The 17,869-nt window shown below is 36.1% G+C and overlaps 2 protein-coding genes across 2 annotated transcripts; one reads left to right on the plus strand and one right to left on the minus strand.

Moving 5' to 3' along the window:
• Window positions 1-6,296: 6,296 nt before the first annotated feature.
• On the plus strand, window positions 6,297-8,144 carry ccl20l (C-C motif chemokine 20-like). The gene is made up of 4 exons (XM_043255220.1): window positions 6,297-6,457; window positions 6,600-6,717; window positions 7,447-7,524; window positions 7,702-8,144. Exons 1-4 carry the CDS (start codon window positions 6,376-6,378, stop codon window positions 7,790-7,792), a joined length of 369 nt encoding a protein of 122 aa, XP_043111155.1. The 5' UTR covers window positions 6,297-6,375; the 3' UTR covers window positions 7,793-8,144.
• Window positions 8,077-17,050, minus strand: si:ch211-122l24.6 (uncharacterized protein LOC557261 homolog). The gene is made up of 9 exons (XM_043255208.1): window positions 13,935-17,050; window positions 13,735-13,823; window positions 12,295-12,436; window positions 12,087-12,187; window positions 11,898-11,997; window positions 9,148-9,255; window positions 8,706-8,847; window positions 8,371-8,485; window positions 8,077-8,214 (listed from the first exon to the last, which is right to left on the minus strand). Exons 6-9 carry the CDS (start codon window positions 9,212-9,214, stop codon window positions 8,077-8,079), a joined length of 462 nt encoding a protein of 153 aa, XP_043111143.1. The 5' UTR covers window positions 9,215-9,255; window positions 11,898-11,997; window positions 12,087-12,187; window positions 12,295-12,436; window positions 13,735-13,823; window positions 13,935-17,050.
• Between the last annotated feature and the right edge of the window lie 819 nt (window positions 17,051-17,869).

The following is a 17,869-nucleotide window of genomic DNA, read 5'->3' on the forward strand; positions in this document are numbered from 1 at the left end:
CTTATTATGAAATAAAATATAGAAATGATGGGATACTAAGTCATAAAAAAATCTAATTAATAAGAAAAAGTTTTTTATGGTTTTATGGAAATGCATTGCTTGCTGTGTGGGAAAAAGAAATAGTTTTGGAAAATCAAAACGAAGTCATAATTATGGAACAAAAAGTAAACATTCTGAGATATTAGGTACAAAAAAATCTAAATAATGGCAAAGTTAAATAAAAAAAATGATCAAGCAAAAAAAGTCAAGCAGGTTTGAGTAAATGAACTTAAAATGTTCTTTTTTGGGGGGTGAACAATCGCTTCATTCAAACCCCCAAATATGATTATCAGACTTTAAAATCGGAAGGAAATTAAATGCTGGTAAAAATGTGACACAATCGTGACACGCAGACAATACGATCACTTAGTAGCCTGCGTCAGAAAAAAAGTGCACGCTGAGGAAACACAGCAGCTGCTAAAAAGGTAGGCAGAAACCCACGATCGCCCGCATAAAACCTAAAATGACAAATGGGACACCCTATGGTCTCACATACAACAAGTTTGCCATTTGGGACGGGGCCTGCTAGTACCTATTCAGATGCACAAACCTGCTCACTCTCGAGTCTCTTATATTCATCGCAAACGCAGGATTGCAAAGGACTCCGAAACTTTTACACTGACACTTTTATAGAGTTAGAACTGTGCTGTCTCTGGCACAGGGCCCTCGCTGCAGGAAGTGAGGCCTTAAATAATCATTCTTTCTTTTCTGTGTCCTTTACATCCTTCATAGCTGTCATCTCGTCTGCTTTATTGGCCACAATTTATCACAAACTACAAAAATCTCCCCTAGAATGAGAAATATTTGATTACTTTAAAGTTGGAGCGTGGCCCAAATTTGAGGGAGCGGAGGAGGTATATGTTGTGTCACTGACAGCGTTATGCCAGCTCCGATATTCATCCTCAATTTATGGCTGTGTGTCCACTCTGTCTGTCCTCCGTGACAAATCTTCTACTTAAGCAGACAGTTTTTTGGCCAATGCCTTTGAGGTGATTTTAATGTTAAAAGCATTTTCGTTTTACATGAGACGACAAAACTGAACAAATGCCTCCAGGAAATGCCTAAAACAGCTTTATTCAGTCTGGTAAGAAAAAAAAAATGGCCCAAGTAAGTAGAACACCGAACATTTTCTGAAAACAACAAAAATCGTGTTAGAGATATCCTCAATCTTAATTCAAAGCGAGACAAGAAAAAAAAAAAAAAATCCATCTCGATATCCTCTGGCGCCCCCTGAAGGGAAATAAAGACATTATTAAAAAAACTTCAATAAAATGAGCGTATCTGGAGTTTAGAAAAAGACGATAAGATTAAGCCTTATATTATGTTGATTTGTTCTTCGAATTGAAAATTTGTAACTGTAAATTATTTTTTGTTATATATTGTTTGTATGCATAAATGTTGAAAGTCATAATAAATAGAATCAGATAAAAACAGATTAAATTTAGATGTTTCAGATAAAGTTTTAAGTAATTTTTGTAATAATTATTTTCTGACTTGATATTACAAAATTAACACTTAACACACATTTTTAAAGAATGATTTGGGCTGACATGGTGATAGAAAATATATAAATGATTGGTGAATGTGAACGTTTAAATGCACCTATATTGCACAACAAAATTAAATAAAAGTATAAAATTAAATAAATTATTTGAAAAGTTACCATGTTCCAATTAAAAGAAAAACACTCTTAAAAACATTTATTTAAATTTTAGAACATGTATAATCTAATAAAAGGAAATAAACCATTTCATTAGCAAAGTGTGAAACCTTAAAAACACCTACAAATATATTTGTTTTAATTGCAAAACAAGAACAGAATTTTACTTACATATAATTTTCAGGCTAGATAAAAAGGAATGCAAATCAAATGTCCAACACGCGCGCGCACACACAAACAAAGTGAAATGCGGTGGAAAAACTGATGCAGATGTGCCTTTTAAAAAAGAAATACATAAATAAACATCCAAGATATATGGCTGTCTCACCTCTGACCTCAAGGTCAAACTAGGTCAAATGCGTATCAGTGATTGTGCCCCGTAATTTCACAGTCATTTCAAATGAACGTACGGGAGGCGTAGCCTGAATGTACCCCCTTTGACAGGTGATCTATCGGTCTGTCTTCAGGCTTCAGGGGACCCAGGTGTAACATTTACTCCATGAATTTTAATCTCAGAATCAAATATTTATCATCAGAGAGCAATGAATGAGAGAGCTGGTGACCTGACATGTCTTCTATCGGTTTCTCTCTCTCTCTGTCTCTCCAGATTCATCATTTGAAGTATTAATTTGTTAACCTCCCACTGGGTCATTATAAAGGAATCAAAATGAGAGAAGCTTACAACCACCCACATACGGTAATTATTCAGACTGAGAGCAAACATGTGAAAAGATTGAAGTGCACGAGCAGAAAGTCCCACTCGCTCTGGCACAGACAAGAGGAGGCGTACAATATGATTCACGTGTGTTGCAGAGCAGAGTGCGGGGGAGCGCAGAGACAGAGACGGAGACAGAAAGAAAGGTCTCGATAAAAAGAGAAAAGTGGAGAGATATTGAGAAGGAGAGCGAGGTGTCGCAGTCATGATTAATTCAGCTGTGCTGTACGTACAGAGAGAGCCAGACTGCACTTTAGACGGTAGACAGTAGGGAATAAATGTGTTTACTCCGAATCAGTTTGTATACTAATGCAGCACACTTCAGCATTCACTGGAGAGCAACATCATCTTCACACGCTTTTATCAAGTGAATGCTCTAATCAAGTTAAATGTTATCTACTGTAATATCTATCTATGTCTATCTGGCCAACAAGCCCAGCCAACCAATCCAACTATTTATCATCCATTTATCTACCCATTTACCTAAATATTTAACCATATTACCATTTATCTACTCATTTTTGTACCCATTAAACAATTTATCTACCCATCTGTCATGGGTCTACCTATCCAATTACACTATATTGGCAAAAGTATTTGCTCACCCATCCAAAAAATCGGAATCGGGTGTTCCAGTCACTTCCATTGCCACAGGTGTATAAAATCAAGCACCTAGGCATGCAGACATGTTTTTACAAACATTTGTGAAAGAATGGGACGCGCTCAGGAGTTCAGTGAATTTCAGCATCGAACTGTGATAGGATGCCACCTGTGCAACAAATCCAGTTGTGAAATTTCCTTGATCCTTCATATTGCACAGTCAACTGTCAACTGTCAGAACGTGGAAGCGTTTGGGAATGACAGCAACTGAGCGACGAAGTGGTAGTACATGTAAACTGACGGAGCGGATGCTGAGGCGCATAGTGCGAAGAGGTCACCAACTTTATGCAGAGTCAATCACTACAGACCTCCAAACTTCATGTGACCTTCAGATTAGCTCAAGAACAGTGTGCAGAGACCTTCATGGAATGGGTTTCCATGGCCGAGCAGCTGCATTCAAGCCATACATCACCAAATGCAATGCAAGGCGTCGAATGCAGTGGTGTAAAGTACACCGCCACTGGACTCTAGAGCAGTGGAGACACGTTCTCTGGAGTGACAAATCACACTTCTCCATCTGGCAATCTGATGGACAAGTCTGGGTTTGGCGGTTGCCAGGAGAACGGTACTTTTCTGACTGCATTGTGCCAAGTGTACAGTTTGGTGGAAGGGGGATTACGGTGTGGGGTTGTTTTTCAGGAGCTGGGCCTGGCTCCTTAGTTCCAGTGAAATTAACTCTGAATGCTTCAGCATACCAAGACATTTTGGAAAATTCCATGCTCCCAACTTTGTGGGAACAGTTTGGAGCTGGCCCCTTCCTCTTCCAACATGATTGTGCACAAGTGCACAAAGAAAGGTCCATAAAGACATAGATGACAGAGTCTGGTGTAGATGAATTTGACTGGCCTGCACAGAACACGTTTGGGATGAATTAGAGCGGAGACTGAGAGCCAGGCCTTCGCATCCAACATCAGTGTGTGATCTCACAAATGCGCTTCTGGAAAAATGGTCAAAAATTCCCATGAACACACTCCTAAACCTTGTGGACAGCCTTCACAGAAGAGTTGAAGCTGTTATAGCTGCAAAGGGATGGTTTAGTAATGGGATGTCACAAGTTCATATGCGAGTCAAGGCAGGTGAGGTAATACTTTTGACAATATAGTGTATGTCATATTTAGCTGCCCATCTATCTACTTACATCCATCCATCTATGTCTGTATGTTTTTCTTTCTAGCATCTACCCTCCTAACTAACCATTTATTTACACACTTACCTATATAACCATTTAGCTACACAGTTATCCACGTAACCATTTATCTACCCATCAATCTACTTATCATCCATCCATGCCTATGTTTGTCTGTCTACCCACCTATCAATCTATCTAAAAATATAATAACTTATCTAACCATTTAGACACCCATAGCCGCTTATCAATCATCTATCTACCTACCATCCATTCATGTCAGCCTGTTTGTCTGTCTATCCACCTAACCATTTATCTACCTATCTACCATATAGTAGATTATCTACCCATCAAGCCATTTAACTACTCATCTACCCAAAACCACTTCTATACATTCATTTCTGTATGTTTGTCTGTCTACCCATCTACCCACCTACCTAACCATTTATCTTCCCATCTACCCATAACCGCTTATCTACCTATCCATGTAAGCATGTTTATGTGTCTACCCAACCATTTATCTACCCATAAACTCATATACTAGTTTATCTACTCATTCATGTTTGTCTGTCTACCCACCTACCTTACATTTATAAACCCATATAATAGTTTATCTACCCATCTTATCATTTAGCTGCATGTCTACCCTCTTATTTAACATCTATCTACCTACCATACACTCATCTTAGCATGTTTGTCTGTTTACCCATTTACCTAACCATTTATCTACTGAATTATCCATATAATAGTTCATCTACCCATTTAACCATTTAGCTACCCATCTACTTATAGCTGTTTTATCCACCATCTATCTACCATCAGTTAATGTCAGCATGATTGTTTGTCTACCCATCTACCCACCTACGTCATTTATCTTGCCATTTACCAATATAACCATTTATCTACCCATCTAACCATTTAGCTATCTACCTACCTAACCACCCATCTATGTCCGTACTGTATGTTTGTCTGTCTAACCATCCACTCACCTACCTAACCACACATTTACCTATCCATCCATGAAAACATCTCCTAAATAGAGAATGCTAACAAAAAATCACTGTGTCATGCTATTGAGAGTGCAGTTAGGTAATATATGATAAAATACAGTCAGAAAAAAAAGCCACAGGGTTGCTTGGATATTAAGCCTGGTTGCAATTTCCTGGAAAAACTGTATAAATGATTTATTAGTCGACAGAAATAGAACTTGCTCACAACAGACAGCTTGCACCTTCCATGAGATGTTTTCTATATTTACACATTCCATATCTCACAATTTTATCAGATATGCAGCATTTAGACAGAAATGAAGCCAGAGGCAGTATAGCATCACAAGACAAGACCTCTATCTAAATCCCAATCAATAGCATGTTTCACTTAGAGACACACATATTAGCTAGATTAGCCAAATATATGATCTTTACATTAACTCTCCCCCTTGACGTTTAGATTCCTGTATTGAGATGTTTTCTAGGTCACGGAAGCTGTGCATGTTAATTTGTTCTTTTGCTCAGAGGGGAAAATTGTCATTCTCACCACTAAATGGGTCATGGTAAAGAAGAGGTTTAGCTAATCCTCACATTGCACAATAAACAACTTCCCCTATAAACATATTTGGTAGCTTGAGATAAGGCGCAAATTCGTGTCGACAATCTTAAATTGTCTAAATCATACCTGTAATCATGTAATGCCATCAGACAAAACAATTGATCTGAAATATCTGACAAGTCCTGACATGCACCAGCTTATAAATATTAGTCATAAAGGGAAAGAAACATAAATTTCATAGCAAAGAAGCGTAAAGTAACACTTTTTAATTTAACACGTGTTTTTTTCATTGATGCTATGTTGATTTACCCCATTAACAACAACGAGTTATACCTGAGGCAAAATGTACACAAAAATGTATACAAATGCTATCATGGGACGTGCATAATTGCTCAAGATACTAGGAAACAGTCTTAGATCTGCATCACATCTGTGGTTGAGATTTGCTATGTAAGCATCGTATTATAGACAACATTGGTTTTCCTGTCCTCTTTTTTTCATGGTTACTGTCCCCATTTTAGTTTCTGCATTTGATTTGTGATTCTACAATGCATGTGCAACTGATCTCATCGCTCACTAGTATATAAGGCCTCGCGCTGCTATAGCAAACATCTATGACTGACTGAAATGCGCTGCATAATGTCTCTGTTCACCATCTCTCTCATCAGCAGCGTTCTTCTGATCCTGTTTCCTCATACTCCAGCTGCATGTAAGTTTCTTGTGTAGATCTTATTGCTTTTGTGCAGTTTGGGTCATTGCTGTGAATTTAGTTGACATTTTTTCGATGTTGTTTTAATGGGCAGTGTGGGTCGATGACTATGATTATGAAAAAGTGTTGTTTGTTGTGTCAGATGGTCCGCTGAACTATGCCTGTTGTGTGAAATACACTCAAAATCCTCTGCCCTTTGGTGTGATCAAGGGATTCATGGAGCAGAAGTCCACTGAGGTGTGTCGCATAGACGCCATCATGTGAGTCACTGTAACCTGACCGCAGGAATGAGTCAGGGTTCACACATTTACCCACACAATGTGGTTGCACAAAAATAGACACATTTAACCATACATTGAAATATGAGGGCACACTGCCGGTACGAAAATCCCACAGCATTAACACAAGACATACAGTGGGGTATAAAAGTCTGATACTACATATCCGTGACTTCATCTTATAATAATAATAATAATAACTATTATAATTTAAAAAAATAAAAAAGGATACTATTTGAGAGGATAATGAGAGGAAAATTATTATTACTAGGTCACAAATTTTATATAAATGAATTTGTACAAATTTTCAGTGTCACATGATTCTTCAGATACTTCCATTATTATTATTATTATTATTATTATTATAAAATGTTTCATGGAATATTTTTCAAACATTTTTTCTGGATTCTTTGATGAATAGACAGTTTGAAGAGCCTTTTTTATTATTGTACTGTTAAATTTTTCATAAATTTAATGCATCCTTGCTGTATAAAAATATTAATTTCTTCTTGTTATTTTTTTAAATTTCACATGCCCCATACTTTTGAATGGCACTTTGTATTATATAATGAGTGTTATTAAAATGAATGACTTTTGGTTCTCTATTACAAATGAAGAGACAGCTGCCTGTTATGCAATAATAATCACAATAAGCAGTGTTCAGAAGGAAGCTTGCCATCATTGCTTTCTAAAACACTCTTTCTCTTCAAGTTTTCTCACCAAGAACAACAAGAAGGTTTGCGCGAGCATCAAGGATCAGTGGGTGAGAGCAGCGCTTGCACGTCTGAGGTAGGACAAACAAAGAGTGCGGCATTTAAAACAAGTCACCTCAAAGTTTTCAGTTGCGACATTCAAGCTAACATTTGCTATCAATGAATGGAAAATAATGCGATGAATTGTATTTTTTAGTTTTTCTTTAATGATGACCAAAATTACAAATGACTTAGATTTATATTTTCTTTGTAGGTCAAAAATAGAGAAACTGACAGAACAGGGCAATCAGCGTCTCACCACTGCTGGACTGAAACACACGGCTCACACGTCCAAACGCCCATGAAGATTTCACAAATAATGTGGCTTTAAACATGTTTTTAATACATGAAGGCATATTATATTAATTACTGATGATTTATTCTTATACGTCATGCTTTAAATTCTATTCTGACAACATATCTATATCTATATCTACAACATTTATTATGACCTTTTTTTAGATTTGTTAAAAAAAATAAAATTGAAACATTAAAAGTTACATTTATTATTATTTGCTTTGCATGCTACTTACAGTAAAAGGAAATCCCAATTGGGAGAGAATAGTACACAAAATGATCGCTCTGTGCTTTAGAACAAACCATAGCATATCTGTGTAAAGGTGTAAGCTTCTGATAAATCTGAGACTAAATTCATAATCTCGTCTCTGTCCTTCTCAATCCCGGGAGGCCTGGGTACAGGTGTCCCGATGTTGATATTGTTCATCAGCTAAAAGAAAGAGACAGCGAGACAACAACATTCATGAAACAAACAACTAGCAAACAAGCTATATTCTCCTGATTCGCTTTTAGCAAGTTATAATGACACAGACAGACTTGGATTGAGCAGTAAATGATAATGAAAAAGGTTCTGTGCTATTATAACCTGAAGATACTCCTCGAAGTTGATGGCGTTGTACCGACGAGTGTCTACGCGGTCAAACATGGCTCTGCGCTGCTCGGGAGAAGTGTCATCCTGAAAGACGTCGAGCATCTCATTGCTGTGCCAGAATCCATAATGGGACGGTAAAGAATACAAAGAGAGTGAAATTTTTATTTGATCTTATAATCTTTATATTACTGATTTGTGGTGAATCACATCTTGTGATATTAGAGAGTGCTGCCACCTAGAGCTGAAATCGCAGCTATTAGATATTTATTTGACAGACACATCTCTAGGACGACCTTTGAAAAATGCATTGGCGGGAGTCTATCACTTACAAGGTAGCGTAGTGAAGAAGATAGCCTTGATCTTCGACAAAAACTTCAAACTGATATCGAAGGTTCAAGATGTCTTTAGATGTCCACTGGGGGTATTTCTCCCTCAGCTTTTCAACCATTCCACTCCAGTGACGTCTATATTCTGAAAAAAACATTATCATGCATCAAAGCATCATCATGACCATACGGATGGACATTATGGAGTTTCTACGATGAACAGTACAATGCTGCTTGTAACAGCTAAAACGTGTTGGGATAACCTAAACGTCTAACTTAATTTAACTAAACTAAATTTTAAATCAAGCACACTTTTAACTCGAAACAACACATTAAGTTAACAGATTTAAGTTGTGATTGTGAACTAATAACAGCAAACATTTCTTACAGCGTGGTGAATAACTAAATGTATGTTCTTATGTTTCTGAAATTCGGACACTCATACCATAAAACATGGCCATTTCCTTTTTGGAGCGCATATTCTGCCGATGCATGGTTTCACAGAACTTCATATTAATTGCATGACATTCCGCATAAACATCGTCTTTATCAGCTGTAATACAAAGATGAATATCAAATGTCACATCCCGAATAAAAATACTCTTTCTGTAGCTTAATGCTCTGAATGCTAAAAAAAAAAAAACAACAACAACAGAAGCCGAACAGAAAGAATCAAAGAAATTCTAATGGTTTCCATAATAAACCATTAACATTTTTCAATAAAACCATTACAAAATTCCTGGGCAAAGGTGTTTTGTGCACCTTTTCAATAGCGTTCCAATAAAGTTCCATCAATAGAATCCATCAGATACCAGTAGACACTATTAAACTTTCCATTAAAACCAATACAATTCAAATTATAATCATTCAATCCATTACATGTTCTATTGTGTTTTGAGCAGGGATCTGCTGTTTTTTTGTTTTTTTCCTTCAGCAGGACAGTAGTCCCCTGCCCCTAGCTTTAAACTGATGCAGTCTATTGTTGAGACCGTTAATTATGATAATAGCCCTATTTTTGATTTATAAATAAAGACGACGCAGGAAACACTTCTAAACTAATAGATAGATTAATTGAATATTTCCAGCAGTAAAAAAGCTCAAACTGGCTCTGGTCTGCTTTACATGACATTGAACTTGAGTATCAACGGTTAACTCGATTCAAAATCTTCAGCTACTGACCCTCTGTAAGTGCAGAATCGGAGAGATCGAATATATCGGGCGGTTTCGCTAATGGAAAAGCAAGACATGACCCCATTCTCAGCCGTTTGAGGACAATCTGTCAAAAATGGTGTTGATTTCTTTGACTTAGAAAACCACAGCGAACCAATATACGCGTAACGTTACATCTGAAAAAACAAAAGTAGAGATCGAGTGCAAGCAGGGTTGCCAGGTGTTTTACAACAAAACCCGCCCAATTGCATTTCGAAGGTGAAAAAAAAAAAAAAAAAAAAAACTTTTTCCGGAAGGTAATTTGCGGTTTTTTTTTTTTTTTTTTGCAGAGGTTCCTCTGGCTCATTTCGCATTACAGGGGATACATATCGGGTAACTGGGGTCGCTTCAACCCGCAGAGATGGAAAAAAAAATCGGCGACACGGTTAAAGTATCCCAATTCCTCGTGAAATTCGCAGACTTGGCAACAATGAATCAAAGTAGCTGCGCGCGCAATCTCTTCCACTATTTGAAAAGACCATTATTTTATTTTATTTTATTTTATTTTATTTTATTTTATTAAGTTCGTAGAAATGCACGTGTTTAATAGCAAATGTGAATCGAATACTTTCTACCAATTAGGCTACATGGACAAAATGAATACACAATTTAGCCCCCCTATAATATAACACAACGTAAAAAAAACTGTAATGAATGAATAAATGAACATCCATATTAATCAAATGAACGACTACTATCAAGCTAATACCGTTATCATGAATAACCCACCGGTCACCGGACGTCTATATACAGTCAGACTGATGTTGGACATGACGTCGGACAGACGTTGCATCTCGGTTGAAAATAAAACGTAAATTTAACGTTGACTTAACGTTGGACTTTGGTTACACATCCTAAAAACAACGAATATAAACGTCAGTTGACGTCTGTATTGGACATCAAATTTTTTGTTGTGCGTTAAATGATATTGTAAAATTTGTGTTAAAGTGAAGTCAGAAATGTATTTATTTAAATTTCTTGATGATAATAATATAATATAACATATTTCTGCTTATAGAACAAGCTATTGTTGCTTATAGTTGCCTTGGACATTTGCCTTCTGTGTTAATATTAGAGGTGGCTGTTAAAATAAATAAATAATTCAAATGTGAGATGTCTAATGCTTATTGAGTTAAGTTAATTTGTATTCAGTGAATTTGAAAAAATGCTGTAGGCTAATACCTCATATTAAATCGCCACTATTTCTAAATTCATTTTTTAATAATGTACTGTGTTTTAACTCATACCGGTCGAGTCTATAAAACATACTAATGTCCGCTATGCTCTCTAAGGCAAAATTTATTTTTAAAAACACAATACTGTGAAATGTTAAAATCGTAATACACTATTTTCTATTTTAATGCAATATAAAATACTGCAAAGCGTTCTTTTTAAAGCTGGCGTGTCCTTTTAAATCATTTTAATATGGTCTTTTGGTGCTCAGGAAACTTATTTTGAATCCATTTTAAAAACAGTGCTGCTTACTATTATTTTTCTTGAAACTGTGCTAAATGTTTTTTTTTTTTTTTTTTCAGAATTATCTGATGAATAGAAAAACACCATAATTTATTTACTTTTTAAAAAATTTTAATTAGCTGTGTTCTTGCTGAATAAGTGTTATTTACTTTCCAGTCTTCATTTACTCCAATAAAGAGGATACTACAATGTCACTATCACAATCACAAACTATCATATTATATTTGTCAATAATTTGACTCAGCAAGTAATAGAGTGAATGCTAAAATATAAGATATTAATATTAACACAAAAGGCAACTATAAGCAATAATGGCTTGTTCTATATATATATATATATATATATATATATATATATATATATATATGTTGCAGTTGTAGAGTTGTATGGAGAGACTGAAGAGAGAGGTATAGAGTCGGTGCTGTTTATCCTCATCTCCCATCAGAGCAAAAGTAGAATTCATGTCAATTTTATTTTTAATAAATCAGTGTATGTTCACCAGTGACCTACTCTTGAAGTGGAATTTTTTTGAGCTCTTGGATTTTTTGCTTCACCCAGCGACCCATCCAATAGCTGCATCCCGAACCTTCAGTTGTGAAGAAACTGTTTGCTAAGAAAATTAGAGCGACTTAGAAGCGATTTTTGAAGAGATGCGATGCTGTAAAGACAAAACAGACATTAATTATCTAGAATACTTACATAACTGCTCTGACACAAGGAGGATTACTCTTCTGTTATAGGTAATGAGATCTCCTTTGTGGAGACGCTTGTGCAGCATTCAATGGGCCTGTTTTGTCCATCTAATGAATAGAGTTTGATTAAATAACTTTAAATAAGTCAGACAGCACAGATCAATTCTGAAGTAAAATATTGAAGATACTTATTTATCCCCGTGATCATCACTGACATGATGACAGCAATGGCAGCAAGACTCATCTTCATCTTCTGGCTGAGCTGCATGTTGCGTTCTCTGCTGAGGTCCTGGCTTTTCAGAAGCTTCTGTCAATGCAAGGTTAGAGATGTTCACTGACATCTCATTCACGCCGGCCCTGTTTATGTCATCAAATAGAGGAACTGTCAGATTTTATGGCAAAATAGACATAAACTGTCTGTCGGAATTGCATAAGTCTTCATGACGTTTTCCAGAGAAACACTGTCCCTCAGTTATGCCTGCTTTGTGGTTTTATTAGGAACAGATTAACGAAAAGACCCTCAATCAGTGATGCAGCACTTTTCACAGAAAAGAGAGTTTGAGGATGTACTTTGGTAATGTGAAAACTCTGATGTCATTGAGGGCAATGAATCGTGGGTATTACAAATTAACTGGTCACTAAATGCAACAGGGAGGAAAGGGTTTGAGCAGCACACATCTCGTATAAGAAGAATAAAATATGTATCTTTACATCAGTGAACTTAACAACTTTTATTTTCATATTTCACCTTTTCATATTGTAAGTCCAAATAATATTGGCCTTCATTTGATTGTCTTTCCAAGTCTGTAAATAAATAAATATGCGCAGTATTACAGCACCGCAAGGTGGTTGGAATGAAATGTCTAAAATGCAGCTTTGCTGGATTTAATAATCAACCTAATGAATATGCTGATGAATATTCTTTGCCATTCATTTAGAACTAGTCTTTTTTGCTGTGTGCTTCACATAAATACTGGTGTGAACATTTTAATATATAACAAACGACATAGAAAAAATATCAACGATATATGCATATATGCAAGTCAATAAGAAATAAATAGCTTTAGGTATTTCTGTATCAGTTCATTACAATAGAGATGACCTTTAAGGCTGTGGTATTATTAAAATTTGAAGGTACTCGGGAAAGTTGTTAGCATACCAGCGAGTGTCACTGTCAAACATGCTCTGAGGAGAAGCCTTATCCTGATGAGGTTAAGCCACTCATTACTGAGTTTTATGGGAGGAGAATTAAAGTGAAAGCGAGACTATTTAATCTTAATGTATTAAGAGAGTTCCAGGCACAAAGCAGATTTTTAGTCACTAAATGAGAATTACAGCTTGTATTATTAGAAAGTGCTGCCACCTAGAGTTAAAAACCGATAAAACAGAGAAGAAAGCCTTTAAGTTTACAACTGTGCCACTCCAGTTTTGTTTATAATCTGTAGATGCCATCAAAATGTCAACCAAAGCCTCTGGTTAACTTCACGTAATGCCTGTAATGTGCAAATTTTCAACATCAGACTTAACATTGCAAAACTACAAGCAGGGACATGTGTGATGGCGTATTTAGTAAAATTCCTAAATGTTAATAAATAAATACATCAATTCCGCATGCAGTTATGTTACATTACAAACAACATACAGCATTTTTGAACCTTTTATGATCAGTGTAAGCATCTTTAGAGTTTTGTAAGGCGATGAGGTAGAGAGTGGTGTAGAGACAGTCCTGTTCCTTTTCTCCCATCTAAGAAAAAGACAACAAAAAAGCATGATTATAATGAAAAATCCATTTCATCAGACAGTCTTTATGTTGCTGTTCTGAAAGCTACTGTTGCATTGTATTTTTCAGGTTTACCCTTGAAGTTTAGTGAGCTCCTTGATTTTTTTGCTTCGTCCAGCGCTGCTTCCAGTGGCATCTCAGACCCTCGTATGTGAAGAAATTGTTTCCAAGAAAGACAACATATTTTTGAAAATAATACATCATCAAAAAGAATAACTGTCTATCAGATTTTACAGTGGAATAGCATTTTTAAAACATTTCTGGAGAAACACCTCCTGCATTTCTGCTAAATCTGCGATTTTGGTCCAGATATTTGATGATCCTGTGAATTAAATAAAAGACTCTCAATCAGGGATTAAATATTTGTCCAACATGTACTATTCCATTGGTTTTTGTTTTAAGAAAACATTTGTTTCTTATTCCTGTAGACTCATGGTAGGGACATCCTATGCTTCCTGTCCAGCATCAGAACTGAAAAAAAGGAAGGATGTGAAAGCTTTAGGAGAATCACATCAGTATTCGTTAAGTAAGAGAGAAGCAACTAAAATCATGACCCTTGCACTTTACATTCTGACCTTCATAAACTTCATAAAAAGTTATTAAAGGTACACAGAAGCTTAGAGATTTTCAAATGTATACAGTGGTCAACATTTGAAGTGGATCAAAAACTTTCATCAAATTTGTCCTAAAACAAAATCTTAGGACAATTTTGATGAACCTCTTCGCTTGCTGGTTGCATATTTTTTCTGAAGACAAAAACGTACATCAGAGGTTGCAAAAGAATTCCAGTCATCCAGTCATACCATCCTTTCTTTCTTGGTAGCGACCTGGTCTCATGGCATTAACATATCTTGGTGCACAATAAGTACATATCACTACAGTTTCCAAAACCCTATATGCAGAGTTTTGATTTATTAAGCGTAATTTTCTTCACAGTACTTGAGGAATATCATGTTATGACTTCAAAACAATATCAATATGCTGAGAGATTTGAAAACCTGCGCTTTTGAATGTTAGCATTACACATATCCAGCTTCATATCTATGGGTTTTCATAAAGGGTAGGCTTTGCACTTAGATAATAGAATGGACCAGTTTGAATCCTGTGTAAAATGGTTCGACAAAACAGTTCGAATCTGCCTAAAAGGCAGTTGAAATGGAAACGGTTGCATCAACAAATGGCTTTTGGTCAGTTTTGCATTTGTTAACACTATTTTGTAGGTTTAGGGTTGGATTTGGTGTAGGGCATATTTCCATTAGATCGATCATTAGCTAAATCATGTCTTTATCCGTTTATAAGAGGTTGACGCATCTGAATATATCCATATGCACACAAACGTAATCGCTGATCATATAAGTATATGTTTTAATGGTATTTTCTACCACCTCTTTATTATCTATGTCATCAGTGTGATCGTCCGGGGTCTTTGAAATGAGGAAACCACAAGACACCACTTCCACTCGTTGAGCACAAGCCAGATTCATTCATTAAATAAGAGGATGCGATACTTTATCTGTCTGTCTTTTGTAGACTGAGAAAATGGTAGACTGCTGTCGGAAAATCCAGGATTTAAAAAGATTTCGGTGTTACCCACAATTACTATGAGATCATGGCTTTTTGGTTCACAGTGCTTTAGCTCTTATGTGCAGATGATCCCAGTTTGCTTCTGTTTTGTTTTACTGCCTGGCATATATACTTATTTATTATCTTTTAAATATTTATTTATTCATATTTTAAAATAAATGCTATAGATTGCTCTTTTTTTCAAATTTATGTTCTAAATCTGAGAAGTCATATCAATGTAAAACTAATTAGACTGGTATACCTACGTCTTAACGACATCTTAAATATTATTTAACATATGAAGAAAGTGGGTTGCGTGATTGTCCTATAGTGTTTAGTTTAGTCAGAGACCACATACCTCACATCTCTTCGCATGAACTGATGCAACAATTTTTATTCAGCAGCACACAATGTTTCCGGCACGCCAAATCAGGCCCCTAGTCTCTTCTGACCTAGAAAAACCCCCCCAAAACGTCTTTCTTGATTCACTACCTAGGGGTCGCTATTGTGTTTCTACTTACAATGCCTATATAGTTGATATTACATGCTTATTGTCACAGAAACAACATGTTTTTTTCTGTGGTGGCTTATGAAGTCGTAACAAAATTGCTGTTTGAAATGTTCTTTAAACTGTTGGTTCACAAGTTTGACCTTAAAAGAAATGTTAAACGATGGGAAATGTGGTTTAAGCTAAAACTTCCACTTTCACCCCCATATCAACCCACATTTCTTGTGTAGCTTATAAAGCACAGTCACGATTTGAGAGTTGCTGAATGACTACAATATTCCAAAAGGATGCCGAATTCTGTTATTTCACCGTCATTATTAAAATATTTAACAGTTATTATTAAATATTTGGTTTGTGTTACCTTAAACATTCTAATAGTAAATTAATAGATGATTAAAGCCGAAATGTTCAAATAAAATAAATGTTGAATACACACATGTACAGCATTAAAAGGAGAAACAAAAAAACTCTAAGCTTTTCGTGAACTTTTACATTCAGCCACTAAGATCTGATATGTTGCCTATAGTGACAACTGCAACATGGTACAGACCCCTAGTTTGTGGTTGGAGAAAAAAAGCAGGGCGCCATGACCTAGAAAATCAGGAAATGCATCAACCAGACTCAGTAATGATGTTATTAACACATTTAAATATACCGATAGTTTATTCACCTTTCAAACTGAAAATTAAAAAACTAAATATTTGTCTCACATATGTCACTCACATATGCATTATCAGTTTATTTGACTTTGTTTTACATCCACCAAATAACTATCTTTGCTTGTCATTGTCTAATTACATCCTCTGTGATGATGAGTCTATACTCTTAATAGCATTTTGTTTAGTAGTTTGGTTTGTTATTATTACAGTATTATTAAGCCTATGATGCTAGTGTGCAGTCGTGTCAGTGCGGAAACACCTTTGGTTGCTTACTATTAAAGAGTATCAGTTGGGTTTGAGTTGAAGAGACTCAAACCCCTTTTTTTTGATCTGATAGCTTTTTTTTAAGTTTTTTTTTTTTAAGTTTCTCCGCTGTTCTTCTGCTTTTGGTCAATCAAAGAATCAAATTGCCTATCACAGCTATGCTGACGACACGCAGATTTACCTAGCCTTATCACCAAATGACTACAGCCCCATTGACTCACTCTGCCAATGCATTGATGAAATCAACAGTTGGATGTGCCAAAATTTTCTTCAGTTAAACAAGGAGAAAACTGAGGTCATTGCATTTGGAAATAAAGATGAAGTTCACAAGGTGAATGCATATCTTGACTCAAGGGGTCAAACAACCAAAAGGCAAGTCAAGAATCTTGGTGTGATTCTAGAGACCGACCTTAGTTTCAGCTGTCATGTCAAAGCAGTGACTAAATCAGCGTACTATCACCTAAAAAATATTGCAAGAATCAGATGCTTTGTGCCCAGGCAAGACCTGGAGAAACTAGTCCATGCCTTCATCACCAGCAGGGTGGACTATTGTAATGGTCTCCTCACTGGCCTTCCCAAAAAGACCATCAGACAGCTGCAGCTCATCCAGAACGCTGCTGCCAGGATGCTGACTCGAACCAGAAAATCAGAGCACATCACACCAGTCCTCAGGTCCTTACACTGGCTTCCAGTGATATTTAGAATTGATTTTAAAGCACTTTTACTCGTTTATAAATCACTCAATGGACTAGGACCTAAATACATTGCAGATATGATCACTATTTATACACCTAACAGACCACTCAGATCACTAGGATCAAGTCAGTTAGAAATACCAAAGGTTCACACCAAACAAGGAGAATCTGCTTTTAGTTATTATGCTGCTCGCATCTGGAACCAGCTTCCTGAAGAGATCAGATGTGCTGAAACATTAGTCACTTTTAAATCCAGACTCAAAACTCATCTGTTTAGTTGTGCATTTACAGAATGAGCACTGTGCTGCGTCCGAACTGTGC

This window comes from Puntigrus tetrazona, chromosome 2 (assembly GCF_018831695.1).
Source record: "Puntigrus tetrazona isolate hp1 chromosome 2, ASM1883169v1, whole genome shotgun sequence".
Taxonomy (NCBI): Eukaryota; Metazoa; Chordata; class Actinopteri; order Cypriniformes; family Cyprinidae; genus Puntigrus; species Puntigrus tetrazona.

Bases quoted from the DNA above. Each gene is read 5' to 3' on its own strand.
- ccl20l (XM_043255220.1), top strand. From the start codon at position 6,376: ATGCGCTGCATAATGTCTCTGTTCACCATCTCTCTCATCAGCAGCGTT. The intron at 6,458-6,599 runs GTAAGTTTCTTG...TTGTTGTGTCAG, and splicing joins TCCTCATACTCCAGCTGCAT to ATGGTCCGCTGAACTATGCC. The intron at 6,718-7,446 runs GTGAGTCACTGT...TTTCTCTTCAAG, and splicing joins TGTCGCATAGACGCCATCAT to TTTTCTCACCAAGAACAACA.
- si:ch211-122l24.6 (XM_043255208.1), bottom strand. From the start codon at position 9,214: ATGAAGTTCTGTGAAACCATGCATCGGCAGAATATGCGCTCCAAAAAG. The intron at 8,848-9,147 runs GTATGAGTGTCC...TGTTTTTTTCAG, and splicing joins GGAAATGGCCATGTTTTATG to AATATAGACGTCACTGGAGT. The intron at 8,486-8,705 runs GTAAGTGATAGA...ATTCTGGCACAG, and splicing joins CTTCTTCACTACGCTACCTT to CAATGAGATGCTCGACGTCT.